The sequence below is a fragment of the Homalodisca vitripennis genome, chromosome X (genome assembly GCF_021130785.1).
Source record: "Homalodisca vitripennis isolate AUS2020 chromosome X, UT_GWSS_2.1, whole genome shotgun sequence".
Taxonomy (NCBI): Eukaryota; Metazoa; Arthropoda; class Insecta; order Hemiptera; family Cicadellidae; genus Homalodisca; species Homalodisca vitripennis.
Genome location: NC_060215.1, coordinates 72,076,670 through 72,102,259, shown reverse-complemented (window position 1 = coordinate 72,102,259; position 25,590 = coordinate 72,076,670). Strand labels below are relative to the sequence as shown.

General features: G+C 33.9%; 1 protein-coding gene across 3 annotated transcripts; it reads right to left on the bottom strand.

Annotated features, from left to right (window-relative positions):
* Positions 1-705: 705 nt before the first annotated feature.
* On the bottom strand, positions 706-25,406 carry LOC124369186. 3 transcript variants are annotated; one of them, XM_046826999.1, is made up of 3 exons: positions 25,356-25,406; positions 18,132-18,188; positions 706-1,936 (listed from the first exon to the last, which is right to left on the bottom strand). In XM_046826999.1, exon 3 carries the CDS (start codon positions 1,873-1,875, stop codon positions 1,090-1,092), a length of 786 nt encoding a protein of 261 aa, XP_046682955.1. In that variant the 5' UTR covers positions 1,876-1,936; positions 18,132-18,188; positions 25,356-25,406; the 3' UTR covers positions 706-1,089. The 3 variants fall into 3 exon arrangements, with proteins under 3 accessions (XP_046682955.1, XP_046682956.1, XP_046682954.1); XM_046827000.1 differs by lacking the exon at positions 25,356-25,406 and adding an exon at positions 19,799-20,184; XM_046826998.1 differs by lacking the exon at positions 25,356-25,406 and adding an exon at positions 19,159-19,432.
* Between the last annotated feature and the right edge of the window lie 184 nt (positions 25,407-25,590).

The window sequence follows — 25,590 nt, the reverse complement described above, 5'->3', positions numbered from 1 at the left end:
TAGAGATAGATGTAGAGACCAATACAACTCAGAGGCAAGATGAAGCTCACATGAACTTACCTCCTGTTGTCTTAATAGTAGTCGGTAGTACTTGTCAAACTGCTTGATCACTGAAACTGAGAAACCAAGAATGTGTGGATTCCACATAGACTTCCAGGACCAAACCATTGTGGTACCTTTATGCGATAGTCACCTTTAGACTCGATGTTTGTGAGTGATGATTCTTGTATCACTGACTGAACAATGGCAAATGACCAACAAATTGCTGTTACCTTAAACTTCTTCCATTACCAAAAACAAACTTTAAACAAAGAACTAAACTATTTTTCAAAATTTCTGCAAAAGTAAACTTGGATGATATTGTGGTGCCGAGTGTGATATGTCTGAATCAGAGACATGTAACGTTACACTCTCAAAGCCAAAACAACTAAATTAAATTAAGAAATGAGAAAATCTCTAAATGTATTCCTCTAAAAGTGTATTTTAATATTTTATGCTGATCATTAGAAATAGAAATGTCCACCAGAGATGTCAGACGAACTCTTTAATATAACTATTTACCAGCTGCCAAGTCAGCATCCTACTAGCTATTCAATCGCTTGCTTATAATATAGATATTTTTCTCTTCTGTGATGACATTTTGTGCAATTTATTTTAAATTATTAGCATTGTATTTTACAACCAGCAAATAATAAGTAGACAAAATAAGAATAACAGTTTTATTTTTACATTACATTACTGTACATAATTGAAAACATTTAAATGACAATTAATTAAAACATGAGTAAAAGGTGATTTAATTCTGTGTGGAAAGGCTCAACTGCCAACAGTATTGTATCCTAACCAATTTTATTATTTGAAAAATTAAAATAAATGTACAATTCTTCAGTTTTTTAAACAAAATATCTTGTTCTGATACAAGATTTTGTGTTGAATGAATATAAAACATACTTAAATCTAACAAATAAAACAAATCTGGATTTTTCTTCAAAACATAAGATACTATTCTAACAAATCACAAAATCACTGTTTATTTAATTATACACTGCTTATTAATCCTACACTGTCCATTTCCTTGGCTACCTTTGATCAGCGAGATCCCATCACACTCTGTTCTCCTGATTTATTTGGAGTCGATGCTGCAGTTCTGGGTTGGATGATTGGTTCCGATTGGTGCCGGATGGGACGACGTATTGGTGGACCATTCTCTGCCAATCTGGTTATAAATGGTCTAAAGTCATGTTTGAATAGTCTGTTCAGTTTCTCAACTCCATCCATCCCTTCACAAATCAACTTCTCGTCTTCCCAGGTAAACCTGCATTTGTCTACAATGAGATGATCATAAGCAATAATGTTCGTTCCAGTCTTACCCGAAATTCTGTCAACTTCAGCTCTAACTGCGAATAGTCGACCGCGCTTATACCTCACGTCTGGTGGCAAGTCTTGAAACACAGCATATTCCGTGCCTTTCAGTTGGAATCGTTTAGATAGTATTTCACGTACATCTTCATCATCGGGAAATTGTGCTAAAATCAATGATTTGTTTTTGGTTATTGGGTAAGCCCGGTTCACCCACAACTTGTTTGACATGCTGAACATTTCACAGCAGAAGGTTATTACAGCCTCTACGTAGTCATTCTGTGATGTAATTTTTAAACCTTTAAAAATAAGGTTATTTCTACGAGAGTTACTTTCTAAGCTTAACACTCTTTTCTTCAGGGAATTAACCTCCTGTTTTAAAGTAACATTTTTGTCTTGGAGGCCTGTGATTTCAGTTTTTACATTACCAAGTTCCGCCTTTGTCACCATATTTGATAATTTTTCATCAATTAGTCCTCTTATATCGGACATTTTTAAATGTTGCAAAGTTTCCATATTGACTGGCGTAGAGTGGACTGGATTGCTGCTTGATGATCACCGCACCAGCAGTGCCAATCTGAAACAATAACAAAACTAAATCAATTACAGGTCTATGAAAACACAGACATAAACTCAACTACATAAAAATTTGTGCAAAGAAAGCTTTTAGTATAAATAATTATTTTAGTACTTTTCAATGTTCTCAATGAATGTCTTATAGAAAACTTGTGCAATTTATTATAAAGCCTAATTTAACTATTTTAAAAAACAACAAGCAATATTTTCCTCTCTGACTACTGAAATGGAGATGGTCAGTGGAGAACTGTTGGAAAAAGCAATATACATAGGAATAGTGCAAACAATAAATCACTAACTAAATTTGCAATCCCCACATCTAACCAATATGACATTTTGGACAAAATTTATAATAAAAAAGACTCTGTTTCGAACGATGATCCCATTAACGCCACAAACGGGTCTAGCAAAGCTAAAGATATGCAAAAGGGGTCTGTTTCCAATGAAAGTCTGCATAAAAAAAGAAATAAAAGTCTAGAGAAAAGGATAAAAATTGAGTTGTTTGCAGACAGTCAAGGTCGAGAATTACCTGAGATTATTGGCTCCTGCAGTAAGGGTTTGGTGTATGTAAACGGACTAATTACATCTGGTGCCACAGTCGGACAAGTTTACAGTAATGCTAAAAAATCTCACAGTGACCCACTTGTCTTAATAGCAGGATCCAATGACGTTGTCAAAAAATCATTTAAATCGATATATGAGACAATGGAGAGGGATCTCCAAATTCTTAGTGAGGCCAGACCAGTTATAATTACTACGATCCCACCTCGCTATGACATTCAGAAAACTGATCCTATTCAGGATGAAATAGCATTAGCCAATAATTATATAAAGGAAATTGCTGTCAGAATGAAAACTGTTCAACTTATTGATTTGGACGATTTGAAAAAAATCCACTTTTCACGACGGGGTTTACATTTGAATCTTAGGGGCAAGAGAAAATTGGCATTCATGATTATACAGCACCTTACTAATATCAAAACAAAAGCCAATACAAGAAGGGAAATTTTTAAAATCAACTCGATGGCTGACTTTCCCCCCTTGGTGCCTCCGAAGGGAGCTGCAACATGCACTTCACCTTCTGTGCAAAAGTCTCATGAGGTTGGTGAACATCTCAAGCCAATTCACGTTAATGAGCTGAAGATGGAGGATGTAATCCAAAGCTACCGATACAACAAGGAAGTAGCTTTTGCTCATTGTATTTCAGCGGACTTGAACAATATCAGAAGCTTAAGTGCAGGAGTAGCAACAGTGTTCAAGGATCAATTTGGCAAACCAGCACCCTCTGACTGTGTCTCTGACCACCTCTCAATCCAGAGGATAGAAAATGGTGCTACAGTTTATGGTTTAATAACTAAACCCCAATATTATACCAAACCAAATTTAACGGATTACAACTTGGCATTTGAAGAACTTACACAGGACTTTAAGAAAAGAGGTCTAAAGAAATTAATCTGTTCCCCAATGGGGTGTGTCAGGGACAGAATTTCCATTGAACATTTTGCAGCTAATGTGATGAAGTTTCAACAAGCCACGGGATCTCATATACAGATAATAACTTACAACGAAAATTCAAACCACAATTTAAGAAATGGACTTTCACACGCAGACTTTTTGAAGGAGTTGAGACACATCATCAGCATTCATCAGGCATCATTCGACAGGCAGCGAGAAACAAACCAAACATCAGATTTGACTTTGGATGACTCTTCAACCTTGGAAGAAAGAAATGACATTCCACACGCAGGACCAGTGCAGTTGACCACGAGTTCTATATTAAGTGATAGTGGAGAGTCATTAGATCGTTCTAGTGATATCAGTGTTCACTTTGAGGAGGAATTGTCATCTGTTAACTCTTTAAACTCCTCAGTCATTCAAAGCCAGACTACGACTTAAAAAATAATGGTAAAAATAAGAATATAAAAATTTTTCATCAAAATATTCAAAATTTAAAATCTAGAATTGAACCTTTACAAATTGTCTTAGATGAAATAGATCCGCATATAATTGTTTTATCTGAACATGACATGAGGTCTCATGATATTGACAGACTTAATATTAACAATTACAGAGTAACATCACATTTTTGCAGAGAAAAATCAAATAAGGGAGGAGTAATAATCTTAAGTAAAGAACAAATTGAGTGGACACAGGTGGCAATTCGTCTTCCAAAGAGTTTGTGTGAGGAGAGACAGTTTGAGTTTTGTGCAACATTGTTCCTTTTTAAAAATTTTAAGTTTGTTTTAATTGGTCTTTACAGGTCCCCCAGCTCAAATGTTAATGTATTTTTGGATAAATTGAGTTGTCTTATAGATTTAGTTATTAAAAAGTATCCATATATTATTTTAGCAGGGGACTTAAATATAAATGTTTTAAAAAATAGTAGCGAACATGTAAAACTTAAAAATATCTTGAAAAGCTTTGATATGAATTATGCAGTAAATTTCCCAACAAGAGTATTCCAAGGGTCTGTATCAGCAATAGATAATTTCTTAACTAGTTTAAAAAAATATCAAATATTAGTAACTGGAGTAATAACTATGCTATCTGACCATGATGGTCAAGTATTAGAAATAGTGAATACATGTAGAAATAATGTAAGAAATAATTGTTTAATAAATATCAAGAGGGATTTTTCAGAAGAAAATATGGTAATGTTCAAAGAACTATTAGAGAGGGAAACGTGGCAGACGGTTTTTCTTTCACCTGTGCATGAAAAATTTGGTATATTTTACAGTACATTCATCAACTACTTTAATATATCTTTTCCAAAGAAATGTTTTAAAACAAAAAAAGTTCTGAATAAATGGATAAACCAAGAGTTAAAGGAGGAAAAACAAAATATAATTCAACTAAATAAGAAAGCTCGAGTAACAAATGATTTGAATCTATCTAAACTATGTAAGCACAAAAATAAAATCTACAAAACAAATTTACTGACAGCTAAAAAAGATTTCTTTGATCAAAAAATTAAAAAGTCAAAAAATAAAAATAAAACTACTTGGAATATAATAAATTCAGAAACTGGTGACAAGTTAAAGAGCTTTAACAACATCAAAATTAAAAATAATAACCGAGTAATTGTGAATCCACTGAAAATAAGTAAAATTTTCAATGAATTCTTTACAGGAATGATATCTGCCAATGTAAATACGAACAATGGCACCTGCATAAACAATAATCTATCGGTCATTAGTGGGCAAAATTTATTTGGTTCTAATTTTGAAAAAATATTTTATTTAACACAAACAGATGAGATGGAAATCCAAAAGATAATAAACTCTTTTCAAAACAAATTTTCAAGTGGCCATGATGACATCCCAATGACAATCATAAAAACTGTGAATAAACAACTGAGCAAAGTATTAGTACATTTAATAAATTCATCATTTATTTGTGGTATTTTTCCTGATCAACTCAAAATTGCAAAAGTTATCCCAATCTACAAAAAAAATGACCCCTTGGATATTAAAAATTATCGACCAGTATCACTGTTGCCATCACTATCAAAAATTTATGAAAAAGTAGTTTATAGCAGACTTATGCAATTTTTAGAGAATAATGATATTCTGGAGACTATTCAACATGGCTTCAGAAAACAAAAATCAACAATCACAGCAGTGGTAAGCTTTATTGAATCAATTATAGAGGCAATAGACAGAGGAGAAAAAGTAATAGGAATTTTTATGGACCTGTCTAAAGCATTTGACAGTGTGAATCATTCACTGCTATTGCTGAAGCTGCAAGAGTTGGGTATAAAAAACAATGCATTAAGTTGGTTTGAATCATATCTTTCTAATAGAAAACAATTTGTTCAAATTAACCACATTACTGAAAAAAATTAGGTAGTTAAATTTCAATCCAACCTTGAATCAATAAATGTAGGGGTACCGCAAGGCTCCATTTTAGGACCTCTCCTTTTTTTGTGTTATTTAAATAACATAGCAAAATGTTTAAATTTTGAGCCTTATTCAGGACTTTGTCTCTATGCTGACGACTCTAACTTGAAAGTTTCAGGGAAGACAGTAGAAGAGATAGAGTTACTGACCTCAATCGAATTGGCCTGTATTGAACAATTTTTTCAAAACCACAATTTAACTCTAAATTCTGATAAAACCAAGCTTGTAAATTTTAAAACAAAACAATCCAATCAAATTTTAGATTTAAATATTGAAATTAATGACAGTGTAATTGAGAGGGTTGATCAGATAAAATTTCTAGGATTATTGGTTGATAGTAATTTGTCATGGGATGAACATACTAAATTGGTTTTAAACAAAATAAATTCAGGCCTATTTGCAATTCGAAAGATGTTAAATTTGTGTAGTTTCGAAACTTTAAAATTGATTTATTATTCTCATATCCAGTCTCACATAGCCTATGGCATTTGTGTATATGGAACAACAAAAATGGAAAACCTCACGGAAATATTGAAAGTCCAAAAAAGAGCAGTCAGAGTCATGTTACATCTGAATTTTAATGATTCTGTCAAAGAAAAGTTCAAAGAATTAAAAATATTGACCGTTTATGGGCTATTTATTTATGAGTGCATAATGTTCCTAAGATACAACCCACTAAGGGATCAACATTATTTTATTCACTCGTACAATACACGACACAAAAATGAGTCTAATTTTCCAAGTTACCGTCTGGAGTTCTACAAAAAAAAAACAACATTTGCAGGAAATAAATTCTTGAAAAAGTTACCAGAAGAAATTAAAAAAGAGGACAATTGTAATATATTTAAGAAAAAGTTAAAAGCATTTTTGACAGGTTTAGCTTTGTACTCTATAGAGGAATTTGAAAAGGGTATTTTTTAATAATAACAATTGATTTTTAGATTTAGTTTTGGATGTAGTCTTTATTTTATATTATTGAAACTTGACACTATTCTAATGTAAGAAATGTACTATATGTTTTTGAATAAAGAATATTTGACTATTGACTATTGACTATTGCATGTTATAAATGTGTGTAACCAGTATGTACCTAGGCTGATGAAATCAAAATCCTATAAAACAATGTAGATTTAGGCTTCTGCAATGCCATTACATATCTGAAGAAAGCTATTGCCAAATTTAAATAATAGAATACAACATGTTTATTTGCTCATGGCCAGCTCCACAAAAAAAAAACAAACAATAAACATTGAATTTACTAACTGACCATTTTTATTTAAAAAATTATTATTTTAATAATTCTATGGACTGTTGAACTTTCATGTTTTGTCATGAGGGCCCAGCATCAATTATGACAGGCCCTCAACCGTTCCGTGGTATTCCAAGGAGTGAATCCTTTGGGGCTGTCTCAAAATGGGTTTGTGCTGAACATGAGAGAAGGTGGAGGTTGCATCGAGGCATAGGAATAAGCAAAATGGTACTACAGTCACATTCCTCCAGAGTGGCGTCTTCTCTGGTTATAGGTGTGATCACGGGACATGGTCACCTGAGGAAGGATCCGCTCTGTAGAATGTGTGATGAGCAGGATGAAACTGCCGAACAGTTGCTCTTTGATTGCCCTTCAATAGCAAGGGAGCGATATGCCATCTTTTGTAGTTTGGACAAGGGTGGTGAATTTCCCCAGGAGAACCTTATAGGTTGTTTTCGACGGTTTGTGGAACTGTTGAAATCATAGACTGGTAGCTCATGCTGTGCTTCCGGGGTGTGCAAAAGGCCCTTGAGGCCGACATTTTCTTTCACGAATTAGCCGCCCTGTCTGTCCATCAATTTTGTATATAAGAGAGAGAGAGAAAACTTTATTTCAAGATCACGAAGATCTTAAATGGCGTTACAGATGATAAAACATCTTTTAATTCATATTTATAAACATTTCTATGCCATCAAAAGATCAATATCAACAACCAATTCATTTAAATTGCTCAAATACCGTACAGAAATTTACCTCTAGTATCTATTTTAAAATATTTTTTATTTACCTTCACTAACAGTTTTTAAATTTCATGATATGTTATCACAGATAGAATTGGATGAGGCCAAAGCTTTTTATCATTTCTAACTACGGTGGGATGTGAACTTGCTCTCCTCCCACCATTCACTCACTTGTGGCAAGCAGGGTGTTTGTTTGTATTCTGTTGCAGCATTGTTTAGTTTTAATCCTTATGCTTTACTGTTGCAAACACATTGTAGCGATCTGCCTTATTTAATTTTATTGTAGTTTTTTGTAGCAACTTTCTATCAAACTATTTTGTTGTTTTTTTATCATATTCTACCTTTATTGTACTTATTTATTTTTAAAATTTGTTTTAAAAATATAATTAAAACACATTTTTTCAAAACAGTATTTCTAGATTTTATTATTATTATTGAATTTGGTTATTATTAAATTTATAAAGAATATTATACTGGTGTTTACTGATAGTGTAACTTAATCCATGCACAGACTGCTTGCCCATGCAGGCTCATTTCCATATAATTTTAATTTAAACAGGCAAAGTTACCATGGATACTTCTAAGAATGCTTTTGTTTAATAATTACCAAAGCTTGTCTTTAAATTTGTATATTATTCTTTAGTGTGTATATTCTTTTGAAATTATATTTAATTTAATTTCAATTCTTGTATAGAGGGGAAGTTTCATTTTCTGGAGAAGATCAATTCAAATTCTTTTTAAAGCCTGTTAGAAATATATATTCAGGAAATTAAATCCTGTACATAATAGTTAAATTTGTTGTTTATTGGTAGATTTTGTTAATATGGTTTTGGTTTCATGTCTCTTGTCAAATTGTCTTTTTCATTTATAATTGATAAACTGTTATAATGCCGATACTATACAATCACTAACGGTTTTGTTTTGAAATATTTATAATCAATGGTTTTGACAGTCTCTTGTATATGTTTTAATTAATCCCCTTATTATACTAATAGTATTTAAGTGTTATTTAACATTTTATATTATATACTGTACAATATTATATTCCATAACGTGTTGAAAACTTTATAACATTATTAATCATGTTAGTATAATCAGCAAAGAGAAAACGAGTATAATACTAAAGTGTCCTGATTGTCTTGTTCCATTGTAAGACTTAATACTGTTTTCTACCACTTGGTAAATACCACATAATCCATATATAAGTCATTAGAGCATGTTTTAACTGTAATTATTTAAACAGTTTGCACCTTATATGAGTTTTTGGTTCACTCTCATAGCATATCGATAGCTTATAGCATTTGCGATGGTTCAAACAATCCAGATATGGTTTTATTAGAAATATCTGTTTTTGGGCTAATTTTGAATTTATTGACTACTTCTCCAAACTAAAAAAATTCTTTATAGATGCTACTATTTTAAGAGGCACTTGTTTTTTTGGTGGACAAATAATTTTTACTGATATTGTTGTCAAATAAGTTATGGGAAGAAAAACAATCCAAACACAGAAAGAACTATCCGTTCAATGTTTACCTTTAGAATTCTCAATGCCTTGATCCTACATTATAAAGTACTAGATATTATATACTAGATATACTATATAGACTGCTGACTAGATGCATTCGTAGTCAAGCCCTCTGTAATGTTTACATTACCTGATAAGTACTATCTCGAGGGATGTTTTTTGTTTTTCGCCAAAATTACAGCGGACATTATTGTTGTATCAATGGAACACAATTGAATGGATAAGACATTGAGGGTTGTAATTTGAAAGGTAAAGATTGAGAGGAAAATGCTTTCCATATCTGCACCATTTTGATATTTTTAGATTTATTCTTTTGACAATGAAAAAAATATTTTGTCATCCTCCTGAATCAGGATGCTAATTCTACAGTGCCCATTGCTGCAGTCTGACCAGAGTTCCACTATCTGAAGACTCGTGTCATGGCACTCCTCCTGGCCATAACCCAAATAACAATGTTCGGGGGGCGAGGTTGAGACAACAGTCTAGAGCTGCACCCGGTGCACTAGGTAAAGTCCCAGTGATAGCAAAGGCAAGCCTTCCTTTGGATGCCTGCCAGACAAGCTACAACCATCTTGGCCTCTGTTTTTGGCCACCAGACAACAGCTCCATACATTAGTGCAGGTCTGACTACGGAAACGTAAAGAAAGTACAAAAGCCTCGGCTTAAGTCCCCAAGACCCACTTATCACTTTGGAGGTTAAGTGGTAGAGAGGACTTTTAAGTCCTAACTTCGCCTCTGTAAATAAAGACATTTTTCATTTCATTTAATTTATCACGCATCTGCATTGAATTAAAGACCATTTCCCCCTGGCGATGATCCTTTCTAGATGAGGGCCCTAGTTTAGAAACCTATCTAGGAACACACCCAGGTACTTACGTCAGACTTCAATTCAATGGAAGAACCTCTAAGTAGAAATGGACCAATACCCTCCATTTGTCGCTCCTGGTAAAAGCAACCACAGCAGCCTTGGTGGGGTTGACAGGGAGGCCCACCCCATCACACCAGTTTCCCACTATGTTTAGAACAGCATTGGTCAGTTCCGCGACTGTTGTATTGAGCTGCCATATTGTCAAAGACTCCTTTGATGTCCAAAAAGACACCTATGCCTACCTCTTTTGCTGCCAGTGTTTTCTCAATCCTGCATACCAATTGCTGCAGGGCCGAGTTGCATGACCTTTCTGGAGTATAGGCATGCTGATTTGGAGGTAGAGGTTGCTCCAAAAGAGATCCCTCCCAAACAAACCTAGCAACCATCTTCTCCATGGTTTTGAGAAGAAAGGAGGACAGACATATCAGCCTGAAAGTCTTGGATCAATCCAGGCTAGCCTTCCCCTGCTTCGGTATAAACACTACTCTGGATACTCTCTAGGACAGTGCAATGTAGCTGAGGGCCAGGGAGGCTCTGAACAGTCTGCATAGCTGGTGAAGGAGAATATCTAGCCCCCACTGCAAGCAAACCAGTCTCATCCTGTTCCCCGAGGAGCTTTATAGGGACTAAAAGAGTTAATCGCCCACTCGATCCTTCTGAAGGTTATGACACGGTGCACCAGACTCCATTGCAAATGAGTGGCGTGCCCCGTAGGTCTCCCTTCACTGCTGAATGGTTGATCATTGTCATGAACAATACAGTCCGGAAAGTGTGTTCCCACCACAACTTTTAGATCTCTCTCCGATTCAGTAATGTATATACCTTGATCATCTTTGAGACCACCAAGCGGTGAGATGTGATTTTTTGCTAATAGTTTCTGAAGCCTTGTACAGCCCTGCAAACTATCGATGTCGGTGCAGAGTTTCTTCCAGCAGGCTAATCTCTTAGCTATACTGACTTTGCGGTTGTACAGTGCAAGAGCCTCGGACTCAAGGCTCCTTTTAGGTTTGTACCTTTTTCCACTCAACAACTCACCTCAATAGTAGAAGAAAAAAAATATTGTGACTTTATAAGTCAATAATAATTCATTCACATTGGTACATATTTGCCTGTATGCATGTTATTGTAAATTAGCCATCATAAAAATCTCAAGTAAAGCATTTTTTAAATAAATTATAAAAAACAATGTACCATTCACTATTACTGATTGTTAAAAAGAACACTATTATTATTTTATTGTTAGACCTGGAGTAGTAACAGGTAATACACAGTCAAGTAAATAAAAAGTACAACAATCTTTTACATATTAAATAATAGTTTAATAGTCAGACTATACCTAATCAAGTTCATAATATTTGTTTCAAGTTACACACAGACCAGTCGACATAGACGGCAAAACGTCTAGTGCAAAACTCACTTTTTTTATATTTAGGTTTAGTCTGAATTTTGATTTTATGACTGCCACAGCTGTGCAGCCCACCTCTGGCAGGAAGTAGCAATAGGTATTAACACACTCAATTCTTTTGTGACAATTTGCCTATTGTTTTCGAAACTACTCTAAACTCTAGTAATAATTAGTTTTGAATCCAATCTTTAATGATGTATCTGTTTTAATATCAACTAGTTGTTTTCTCTCTTTAACCTTTTGATACATCTCTTCGTGAAATGGGTTTGATATCCACACCGTAGAGTTGACATCATTGTTAGGGAGATATTCATTAACATACCCTTATAGTTTAGAAAGATATAGCAAAAACCTGTCATTTAAAACTCGTATTCCATGTTTAATAATTTCTTCAGTACACTGTAACAAGTTAAGAAATCTTGTGCAATCATCTTTAGCCATGATGGTCTTCCACAAATTGAGTTTCTTTTTAAAACCTTCCACTTTATCTGACAGGTTTAAGATATATGTGTTCTTCCCTTACAGTTATTTATTTAGTATGTTCTACTTCTCCAACAATTCAGTAAGAAAAACAAGCTTTGGCAGAAACTCTATTAATGTTTGAATTCAAGATGGCCGACTGAATAAGTTTAGTGATAGTAAGCTCCATAAAAAGTGGTTTTTTGAAATGGTAAAGTATTGAACTATTAACATCAAAGTTCATACTTGGATTAACATTCGTACTGTGAGTTAATCTAAACTTCAACACTTTTAAATACTCACCTAAGAAGATACTAAAATAACACTTTTAACGACTCACTATGTGGAAGTACAACAACCAATTTCAATCACAAAATAAGACACTGTTAATCACCTAGCAGGGGAAAAAAAGAAAGAAATTAGGAGACATATTTCATTGATGATTGTTCAAATAAATTTATAAATTAACAAATATTAAACTTGTCTCTTGCACAATATATTAATGCTATGCAGTGAGTAAGCTGACATACTCAAAGTGCAGCGACATCAGTGCTGATACAGCTGTTTAGATGAATAAGCACTTCTGACAGTACTTTACTCTACTGAGATTTAATACATACTGACCAATAATTTTTCAATTTTAATTACAGTTTTTGATACTTAAATCCTGATTCCCCAGCATTTATACTGAATATTTTATGTAAATTAGACTTTAAATTTGACCACTAGGGGACAGGTAAGTCTAGTTATAAAAAATCTGATTTTATTATTTTATTATAACGGACTCTTAAATTTAACTACTAGGGGCCAGTCAAGCCTAGTAATAAAAAGCTGATTTGATATTTTATATATTGACTTTATAAATTTGACTACTAGGGACCAGTCAAGCCTAGTTATAGAAAGTCTGATTTGATATTTTATATATAGCCATGAAAATTTAATCATTTACCTATATTTAATTTATGTCAATCAATCAATTAAATATAAAGGCTTCTTCCTATGAATTATAAGTAAGTGATCTGGTGAAACATATCTTGACTTTCCCAATCAAACCGATTTGAAATGAAATATGTTTCAAATTCAAGAAAAAGTATTTGCTAAAATAAAGGGAAGCTCCCATGGCCTGAATACATTACCAAAATAGAACAGCTTAAAACTGTAATAAGATATTATGTCACATTTTTTGCAACCTACGAAACAGGCAAATGTAAGGAGAATGACATTTTAAAATTTGATACATATTTGCAAGACGAATGTCTTAAAAAGAAAGTTACAAAGCCAAAGTACATTGAAGCTCTAAAAGAAGCTCAGAACTATTCAACGGGGGCGGAAAAATGAAAACACAGAAGAAGTACTACTGCAGAGAATAGGTGAACTGAATGATTCTCTACATCAAACAGAATTTGAAAGAGACACAGCCAACAACACACTGACAAGCCTTCAGATAGAAGCTGAAGAAAATTATACAGGTTTCCAAAAAGAAATAATGTTACTTAAAAAAGACATAAAGAGGAAAAGTGAGGAAAATATCAATCTAAAACGTGCACTACAAGCAACTGATACACAGGTTAAAGTGCTTGATAACCAAAACCCAGCAGTAATTTCCCAATCTGACATAGCAAAGGTTCATAAAATGTACCAATCTCAAAAAACAGGAATGAAACTGAAAATAAACAACCTGGAAAAAATACTCACAAATTCTAGACACAATCTAGCCATACCCTTTGGCAAACGAAGATTTTATTTAGGAGATAAATGTCCTTAGTAAAGAGTTAATATCATTACAAAAGCAGAAAGAAGCACAAGAGTCAGTACTTCAGGCACTACTACATTAAATACAACACCTGGAGTCAGAAAATAAACGGCTCTACACTAGTGGGATGGAACAAAACAAGGGACTTCAGAATTCATCATGTAATTCAAAAGAGGGCAAACAGAAATCAAAGTGCCTAATTATTACTAACATGGTTCTTAAAAAATTCAACATTCCTGATTTTGATCCAATAATCCTTCAAGTTAAAACGACTGAAGAGTCCTCAAAGATTGTGAACCTATCTGAGACTATGAGTTCACCTGTTGTAATAATACAAGAGGGAGAAGATATGCTTTATAATTCACAATCGTCTGACGATGTTATGGGCTATCTTTATACCCAGATATGTGTCTCAAAATATAAGTTTCCAAAATCCATAATAGTAGTTAACAGTATAATTAGAAATAGGATTTTTCCACACAACCTACTAGCCAAAGCAAACTGTAAAGAAAAACAGGTCGTTCTTTGCGACACATGTAAGAAACTGTCCACTAGATGTCTTAGTGTACATGGGCAACTTAATTTTGAAGGGTTCAAAACATTCACCAACACAATTAGTATATTAATTAAACAGAGAGTATATTAATTTGGCAGTAAGAGAGTCCCACAGACTACCAGCAAAGTAGATGATTGTAACACTGAGATGATTTGCAATGACAGAACTCAGCCTGGTATTAATACAGAATTACAAAACAAATGCAATGCAAGGTGCTCTACTTCTAACACTGGTAAAACTATTCTAAAAGATAATCATTGTTTAATAATTGAAGACCCTAACATAAATTGTTCTGCATACCTAAGCGATGAAGAGGACGAAGTGACTGCGGGAATCAGATCAGTAATGAAACGTGATATACGGAATGTAGCTGTAAACTCAAACTCGGGGAAATTATCAACGCTGTACCCCCTGGATGGAACCTTTTTAGAAAATATAAAAATATTTTCATTCTACCCTGAAGAGACTCCATTAGTAACAACACAGCTTAACAAAGATGATGACTGGATTAGTAGTTGTGGTATGTGTTTTTATGATACAGACACATAAAAATGTTCTTTACCATTAACTGCAGAGGAATTAGAAGAAGTGTAATCTAGAATTAAAATAAAGGGGATCTTTCCTACAACAGCTTTGTCACTGTCATGCATTCTGGTAAACCCTACATAGTCATCTGCCTATCAATGAAGAAAAAAAAATGGAAAGTGGAGATTTTGAAAATTTTTGGAACTGGCTAATGATTGTTTAAAATTTCTAGTGTTGTTTTCTATTGACTTAGATAAAACAGTTGTGTTTCTTAGATAAAAATGATCTCATTCACGTCCTGTTACAGTTCTCCAGTAATGCTTATTTGCAACGCATTAGACTTTATATTGGAGACAAAAAAACTTTAAAAGGTTTTAGATCAATTTTTGGACAAGCAGCAACTTAACCAAAGGAAAATAGCTAAAATATCACCCTACAAATCTGATATATACAACACCTGGAGAACAAGAGCCTCACATGTGTATGTCAATAACAGTACCCAGCTTAAGGTTGACTCAACCTCAAGCTTCATCAGATCTGCACTGACAGAGCAGAGGGAATTATGGAAAGTAAAAGAAGAACTTCTTCTCAAGAGTATGTCTAAGATCTATCGGGAGTACAACCTACATAAAAGAGAAAAAATAACCCAAGAAACAAAATATATTTTGTTAAAATCAAAGGAAAATTATGGGCTAATTGATTTTAAAAGTAGCAACTTTGTTACTGGCAATCCTGATACAAACTATCAATGTGGATACGATGGAGCAGATTTCATTAACTTGATCCTTGCAAGCCTACGCACAAGAGAATCATGCAGGCAAGCCTTTCAAGAACTGAAGATTCTCACTGTGGTCAACCTATACATCCTAGAAGCTGTGACCTACGTACACCTGAAATCACCCGATGAAGTGATGACTGGAGCACAGCAACATGACTACAACAATCGGCATGCTGCAAACTACCATCTTCCAGCTCACCGCCTAGCGTTCACGGAGAAGAAGCCAACGTATGTCGGAGCAAAGCTGTGGAACGCCCTCCCACTAGAACTGAAGAGGAGAGACCAGCTGCAGTTTGGACACAAACTAAAACTCTGGCTTCAAGACCATCCATTTTACACGATAAATGAATTTTTAAACAGAACTTTCTAACCTGATGTAACAAAATAAAATCTGACGATTGAACTGTTCTCTAAGAATAAGTTCAATAAAAAATAATAATAATAATAAAAGACAAAATCTTAAAATATTCTACTGCCCCTATTAATACTAGTGTCATAAACAACATAATTCTGGTGTCTGACAGCACAAAACTGATGAATGATCTTAAATTGTTTAACAGTATAAAGAATACCAATATTGAGAGCCCTTCATCCTGTAAGACCAAGTTCAACCTTGTACAAGGTGTGCCCGGTTGCGGAAAAACAACCTTTATTCTGAATAACCGAAAAGAAGGTGATATATTACTCTACTCGACTAAAGAAGGAGCAGCAGACTTTATCAATCGCTTGACAGAACATTGCCCTGACTTTCATGGAGATCCAAAGGATTCGTGCAGAACAGTGCACTCCTTCCTAATTAACTCAACTAGTCACATGAAAAAAGGAGGAACTTACGTTCGCTTAATTATTGACAAAGCACTCATGTTACATGTGGGTGAAACTTTATTTGCAGTGGAACTTTTTAAAGCAATGGAAGTCCTCATGATAGGTGACATGAACCAAAGCCCATACATTTATAGTCACAGGTTGTACAACAAAATTCCATGATATCTATAGCATGCTTCCTATATTATTTACTTATTTATGGGAATCTTTATAATTAATTTTAATTAAGAGAATTGTGAATTAATATAATAAGTGAATTTTAAGATTGTGATCCTTCCAGCAGTGCTGAATTTCTTGTCGATTCAGGTTCGAGGAATGCCTAGAAGCTTCCTATTGTCTCTAGGTATTGAGCATAGGATACAGGTCTGGGTTGGATGGGTACCATCCAGTTCAGACATTGTGTTTGCTCAATTTTGATTGGCCAATGATAGGTTGATTAGATGGTGGGAGGGATTTCTAGATCCTTCCGGTGGCTTCAACCACGTTTTTCAGGAGATACTTTGCTGTGTGCTCAGAGGGGGAAGTCGTGTAAAGTGATAGCCTACTCTTGCAGTATTGATTTTTCGGGAAGAAGGTTGAGTTTAAGATTAAAATTTCTTTTCAAAATTTAAAGTCTCAAGTTTAAATTAATTAATCTATAATAGTCATTTTGGTTACTTGGTGAAGTCTTCAGCAGATGTGTGAGGTACTGTGAAAGTTAGAATTTAATATTGAAATAGAAAATTACTTGATGATATTTTCCTGTTCAATTTGGTTTAATCAGGAATAGCCTACCAAAAAAAAAGAAAATTTATTTAATGTTCTGAGATTCTATATAAATTTTAACAAGTTGCTAAATTTGACATTCAAAGCCAAGCGGACAATTCTGGATAATTCAATAATTTGTAAATTGGAAATTTACAGAAAATAAGTAGTTTGAAATTGATACAATTTTGAGTTTAACTGGTTGGACATTGTCTTTGTTCATATATTAAATATTAATATTACCTTAATTTGTTTGATTTTTATTTTGAGAAGAAGTCTTATTTTATTATTTGTTTCATTTTATATTAGAAGAAGATTATTTTATTTTGAAATTCAGTGAAGATTTTTATTTTCAGTTAGTGTTGAAAATATTAGCACTGAGAACTTGAAGGACACAATTATTGAATGATTGATTGATTGTTAATTTTAAGACTGGACTTGTGAACTTTTGATGGGTTAAAAATATAAAATAATTGAGAATAAATTCAAAGTAAAAAAAATAGCTTGGCGTTGCTGTATTATTGATTTTAAATTTTATTAAAATTACTATTATTTTATACTGAGTTTAATTATTGAATTCCATTGGAACTTGTGCATTCTTAAAATAAAGGGTTATTAGTTCAGAACACAATTGATCGCTCTTATACTAAAACAAAAATAGTTGTAATTGGTTTATAGAAGATAACCTTACTATAGACACGTTACATATCACAAGAATTTCCAAGATATCACAGCAGTTAAGTCACCCTTACAGATGTACAATGACTGTTGTAAAGATTTTGGCAAGATATTATCCTCAAGGCATAACAACGAGCAACAACATAAAGAGAGAAATGGTCAAATATCTTTTGGAAAGCATAGACAACTTACCAATTTCATCCAAGGACACAAAAATAGTTCGGATGGCACCAAGGACACCAGGTGGCACTGCAAAAGATCAAAGTTTTAAAGCGCCTGCACATTATAAACTGCAATTACGAGACAGTTATGTATATTAAACAGCCAAACACTATTTAAAGGCGCTAAGTTGTGATGTATGTTTGTCTTTAAAATAACTTTCTGGTTGAACCTAAAGCTTGAGTGTAAGACCACTTTATAATAAAGTACATGTACGTGTACAGTGGCTATAAACATACACAGATTTTCTTGATCGTGACAACAAGGCAAACTCTACACCACCTTCTTGGTGGTGGCGTTGGAAATATAATTAACTTGAACCAGAAGTGCAAATACATGGGCAAAGCTTACGAAAAGCGTATGAAGCCACAGAAAACAGCTAATACTTTATATATCTTATATACTTTATATAATACTTATATATAATCTCAGTTAACAATATATTGGCCATACAGCTCTTAGTTCATGGCTCACTATATCCTGCTGAATAATTTATTATTATTTATTGTTTCATTTCTAATTGCTCTGGAATATTGTCAACATCCCACTTGTATCATTTATATAAGCAACCAATGGCACTTAATATGAATATAAATCAAAATGTCCTTTTTGAATTAGTATTCATATAATCTGTAAAAAATGTAGTTGCAGTATAATAAGAGGCCACCGCTACAATAGAATTATATTTATGATTATAGAAACAAAAATGTTGACATGAATTACGTTATAGATATTTTAAATTATTTATAATATTTAATTATAATATAATATTTAATTATGTTGTGACCATGGTATGTGAGGTTTCATCGGCGTTTCACCTCAAGTTTTTATCCGTGTAAATCGGTAATTTTCCGTGAAAAACATTGAGTTCTTACATTTAATTCAGTTCACCACACATGAATAAGTATTTTAATCCAAAAAACTCGGAAAACTAACGACACTTTCTAAATATTTGTGATAACATGTGACCAGCCGTTTTGAGGTTAGGGCGATCGCTTACCCAAAGTGCCGGTGTTTTTCAAAGCAAAACAATATTCTTCATCTACGAGAGGATCTACAAGCGAAATCAACAGCTAAGTGCCATCCATCTAATTCTTTTCCTGGTAATCAACGGGTAACCAATACCTAACCTTTGATGCTCAGAACAACCATCCATCCATCCCTAGCCTGCAAAACCGACCGACACAGAAAATCTTTCCCAACCGTGAAATCCTTCCTACCAAACAGTAGAAAATGAAACAAAGTTACAAATTTGATGGTTTCGCTAATTAAATTAAATGAAACATGTGCTGATAAAAAAACACGTGCTGGTAAAAAAACTTTGTTGATCTCATGAAAAAGGTCTGACATAGGCCTATCTCAGTAGACTGTTATTACAATTACAATCTCGAAGTAGGCCTTTCACTCTTGAATTTTTGAAATGGCATATACAAAATAAAATAAGGATTGTAATTTTAACATTTTAACATGGAACTATTTTTATGTGGATTTTAAATGTTTATCAGATATTATATGTTGTATGTTAAATATGTTTTACCTGTAAAATAAGAAAACAACCTAGTAAATTTTGCAAGTAAATTTTGTAAATTGTGCAAGTAATTAAGATACTAAGTGGTATTGTTGAAGTTATTTTTTCATACCTGCATTGTGCTTAGTGTTGAGTTATTGACTCAAATTTTATTTGGTGTATGTGTGTTAGGTTAAGTACACTTTTTAGATCAGAAACCGAAACTCTATTAACAAGATGACAATCGAGACATGTCCTTCATGCTCGCTAGGAATAGATGACTATGAGTCTGACTCCATTTGTTGTGATATTTGTAACAGATGGTTCCATGCTTCAAAATCTTGTAGTGGACTAAAAAAATCCCTGTTCAATAACATTAAGAAAAATGACCAATGGGCGTGCCCAATCTGTATAAAATATTATCATAGTCTTAAGAATGGGAATGTTGACTCAACCATTAGAGGTTATGTTAGTGAAATAACTAATCTAAAAAATGAAAGGTGCAAACTGGTGGAGGAAATAAATGCACTGGCAAGGCTGGCTGAGAGGGATAGGGAGATGGAGGAATTAAGTCGGATGGTGGTGTCGACTGGGGAGGTGGTGGGGGGGCGTGGGGGGGAGTGGACTGTGGTGGCGGGTGGGGGAAGGGGTAGCGGGGGCCGGACGGCGGTGGATCGGGTAGATGTGGCTCTCCAGACTTCAAATTCATTTGAAGTTTTGGTAGACGTCGGTGATCTGTCGATGGAGGATTTCCCCCCTCTAGAAGCCAGGAGGAAGGGAGACTCTGGGTCAAGAGGGGATGGAAAGTTTGTTCGTGGGGTTGGGGTGGTTGGAGACAGTCATGGTAGGCGCTGTAGGGGTAGACTCAAAGCATGTTTGGGCTCAGAGGTTGAAGTAATGACTAAGGTTATGCCGGGAAAGCCTATGTCCCATCTGATTGACTGTGCAAGTGAATCTGATAAGGGGGCGGCTGACTCGGATCTCCTGGTCATAGTTGGGGGTACAAACGGCGTAACTGAAAACAGTATTTCGGACTTGGGGACAAAAATTGATAGGTGCCTGAAAAACAAAAAGAGATATGTTCTATGGGTCGAGGCTCCCTACAGACAAAATGAACTCATTAAAACAAAATGCTTGGAAAACCAGTGGGACTTTTTGAGCATAAATTCCATCCTTGACCGAAACTGTTATACAAAACACGGCCTGCACCTAAATGCAGTTGGCAAAGACGTGCTATGTGGAATTATTACCACCTTCTTTCACGCGATGGATAAACCTGAGCTTGGTAAAAAACAAAAAAACCAACCGATACAAGTAGGCGCACTGATAACTTAGGTTACCCAGGACACAAAAAGAAGTGTTACAAAAAACAGGAACGGAGACCTACAAGAAAATCTAGCCTTTATCAAAGTAAGCCTCCAATAAAAATAAAAATAGTTTTCAACTTAATGTTAGAAGCCTTGCAGATAAGGTAGGCCAGATTGAAATATTTTTAGACGAGGAAAAGCCGGACTTTTTTATTATTTCAGAGCATGGCTTGGAAAAGGAAAAGCTCCAGATGACCAAACTACAAAACTACACCTTAATAGACAGTTATGAGAGAGTCAATATGAGGCTGGGAGGAGTGGCGATTTAAAAAAAAATTCCTTTCATGCAAAAATCTTAAAAAATAAAAAACATGGAAAAGAATTATCTGAAACAAAAATTTTTGAATGTTGCGAAATCAAAATTAAACATGAGGACTGCACGTTGACAATTGCAGGTATATATCGTAGCCCTGATGGAAATATGGAAATGTTCTTGGATAAACTGAATCAATACCTAACCAAGCTTAAACCAGACAAAAAGAGATCCTTAATAGTATTAGCAGGTGACTTTAATATAAACATTCTAAACTTAGACAGGGCTACCGAAAACTTTCAGAACCTAATAAAAAGCTTTGGATTAAGAACTACATTAAATTTGCCCACGAGGGTAGCAGAAAATTCATCAACTTGCATTGATAATTTTATCACAAACATTAAAGAAGAAAAATCCAGAATAATCTAACCATTAATTTCAGATCACCATGCAATTTATCTACAAACTTCATTTGGCCAAGACATAGTTGAAGGTAATAAAACAATAAAAATTATATCAATGAAGCAAAATAACCTGGAAGAATTAAAACAGAGACTAAAAAAATGAGAAGTGGGATAGCGTATTTAGTGAGGATGATATCAATAATAAATACAAAAATTTTGTCAATACCTTTTCACATTATTTCAACATAGCCTGTCCTGAGAAAAAGATTAAAATGAAAGAGAAAACTGCATTGAAATGGACAAACAATGAAATCTTTGACCAAAAAGTAAACATGATTGAACACTATGAAATATAGAAACAAAACAAAAATGAAATTACCAAAAAAACATATAAAGACTCCCTTCAAAGATATAAAAAATTAATTTCAGATTCAAAAGCAAGATGGTATAACCAAAGAATAGATGAAGCCGAAAATAAAGCCAAAGAATCTTGGAAAATTATTAATCATTTCAGAGGCAAATCAGAAATGAAAACTAAAAATCTCATTCTGAACATAAATGGTTTCAAAATAAAAAATCCCAAAGAAACATGTGAAACGCTAAATAATTATTGCATAAATGTAGCTTCAGATATAAAAACGGATCTTGGAAACAATACAAGAATAGATAGTAACACGGAAAGATCAACAAACCATAGCCTAACCCACTTCTCACTAGTAAATGAAAAAATTCTTGAAAAATTGTTTGCAAAATTTTCCCCTAAAACATCTTGTGGTGTAGATGGGCTATGCATGAAGGCAGTGAAATATTGCAAGGATCAATTGAAAAAGCCTTTAATCAACATCATAAATGCCTCGATCCTGAGCAATACATTCCCAAATGACTGCAAGATAGCCAAGATCAAGCCGCTTTTCAAAAAGGGGGATGAGTTGGAGGTGTGCAACTATCGTCCGATATCTCTCCTAGACCAGTCTTTTCCAAATTCATTGAAAAAGTTGTTTGTGACCAGCTGACTGCCTATCTGGAGGAAAATTGTCTCCTGATTGGCAGGCAGTATGGTTTCAGGAAAAACAAATCAACAAAATTGGCCCTGATTGATTTTCTCAATGACTGCATCGATGCAGTCGACGCAGGGGAAACGGTGTCAAGCTGTTATGCCGACCTCTCTAAGGCGTTCGACTGTGTTGATGTAGGCATTCTGTTGGACAAACTTCAGACAGTGGGCGTTCAAAATTCTGCTCTAAGCTGGTTTTCATCATACTTGACAAACCGAAGCCAAGTAGTTGAAATCCAACACCAAACAAAATCTGAAATTAGAAATTTTACATCGAAACCAGAGTTGATCCAGAGCGGGGTACCTCAAGGATCAATTCTCGGTCCATTACTGTTTCTGGTCTACATAAATGACATAACAAAAAGTATTCCAGAAAGCAATCTTTACATGTTTGCAGATGACACCACACTCATCACCAAGCATGCAGATCAGAATGTCTTGGAAGTTGATCTTTTCATAAAAGCAAACAATTTAGCCCAATTTTTTGCCAAAAATGGCTTGAAATTAAACCCCGAAAAAACTAAATGCATGACAATTCAAACAATTCAAAAAAGAAATTCCAAATTAACAAGATCATTTGCTGACAGGCCTGTATGCATTGGTGAAACTGAGTTGGGAGTCACAAAAACAGCAGAACTGTTAGGGGTGATGTTGGATGATGGTCTTGACTGGAGTGAGCAATTGACAAAAATTGAAAATAAGCTGTCCAAGGGCGTTTTTGTCCTACGCGACCTCAGCAAACTTCAAAACCACAAACTATCTAAAAATATATACCATTGTTTGCTCGAGTCGCACATCTCCTACTCAATCTGCCTATGGGGGAATAGGGAGTCAAATCTAGAAAGGATTCTTGTTTGGCAGAAAAAGGCCATTAGGGCCTTTTTGAATCTTCCACCTAGGGCTCATTGCAGAGATCATTTCAAAAATCTGGGAATTTTAACAGCACCTTGCCTTTACATTTTTGAAATTTCGCTTTACATCAAACTCAATAACCTGGAATATGTAAACACAACACACAAATATAACACTAGACACAAAAACAATTTTTCTATACAGCACAGATTAAAGATTTTTGAAAATAAGCCAAAATATGCAGGTCTGAAAATCTTTCAATCTCTGCCTACACAAATAAAAACCATTGCTGATGGGAAAAAATTTAAGAGTGAATTAAAATCATTCCTTATCACCAAGAGTTACTACTCAATGGGTGAATTTTTTGAAAATTTTTGCCATAGACCTGCCCAATCCCAATCCTAAAACTCAAAACCCGAAAACTCCAAGAGTTCATCCCTAAATACGCCCCTCTCCCCCCAAACCAAAGTGACCCTTTACTACAAGAGGCACTGTGACTCGTCCAACGCCAACATTGGTCAACTGGATATGACTTCAAGTACAAGTAAGTATAAGTAAGTAATATAATTCAGCTATTTTAAATCTAAAAGATTAATAATTTATTGATGAATAAAAAACTATCTATGTTATGTGTATCTATAAAATGTAACAAACAAAACAGTTAAACATTTACTTTATACTATTTGTAAGGATAAATGTGTGTGACAGCTTATGGCACAACACATATACGTACTAGCGATTATTACCCAAATACCGCACAAGTGATTATACTTTGTTTGAATTAGTTTGGAACAATATTGTTATTTAATACATTAAAAAGAGCTGATAAATATTAGTTTTAAATAACTTTAATGAAAATGTTTGTATTTGATAGTTTAAGAATTTCTAATTGATAATTTGGTATCATAATATGATTGCAGTGGTGGCCTCTTACTATACTGCAGCCAATGTGTAAGTACTGTAAATAAATAAATAAAACTGTCAAAACGAACACTTATTATACTTATTATACTGTTACACTTATGAATTATTCTACACTGTCTGGGCCCTAACCACATACACCCCAGCTATCACTCACTATCCATGCCTAAATATTAGTGATGGGATAACATCCCACTTGTACCATTTATAAAAGCAACCAATGGCACTTAATATGAATTTAAATCAAAATGTCCTTTTTGAATTAGTATTCATATATCTGTAAAAAACGTGGTAAGTACTGTAAATAAATTAATAAAACGTGTCAAAAGTCAAAACGAACACTTATTATGACTGTAACACATATGCATTATTCTACACTGCTTAGAGCCTAACCACATACCTATGCCCCAGCTATCACTATCCATGCCTAAATCTGCTCTACCCTAATTTAATAATACATGTTGACCTACCCCCTGCCAATAACCTATCACTTCATGATCTAATCTATCCAAACCATGGGCTGTCTGTCCTGTAGGCTTATTTTCTAGGTCACTAAAATATTGAAATTTAACACAATGTTTTTATGGCTCTGAATTGGTTGTTATGACTATTGATATTCATAGTTAAGGAGGTACTGTTTTATTAGCCTGTATAAGAGTAATAATTGAAATTTATTAAGACTAAAATAGTAATGTAGTAACAGATGCATTTATTATCTGTTAAACACAGTACATAGTAAGCAAATATTTCTACAAATCTTATTATACTATTAATACTTTGTAAATGAATTCAACTTTTTAAAACTAGTTATAAATTGATTTCACGTTAACTAAACTTACCTGGTTGTAACAGACGAAACAGAATTACACTACTTCCTTTTATGAATCCGAGCGTTAAACTGCTTTGAATCGTATGTTCTGCTATGGGTATCTGGCGGTAGAATACGTTTTACTTACTCACGGCCTGTTGTATTTAATCCACCATATACACCAAAATACTATAATTTGTTGTTTTTATTTATTTTCAACTCATATTAGATGTCATTATTTTGACGTCATTGTGGTATTGTTAGTA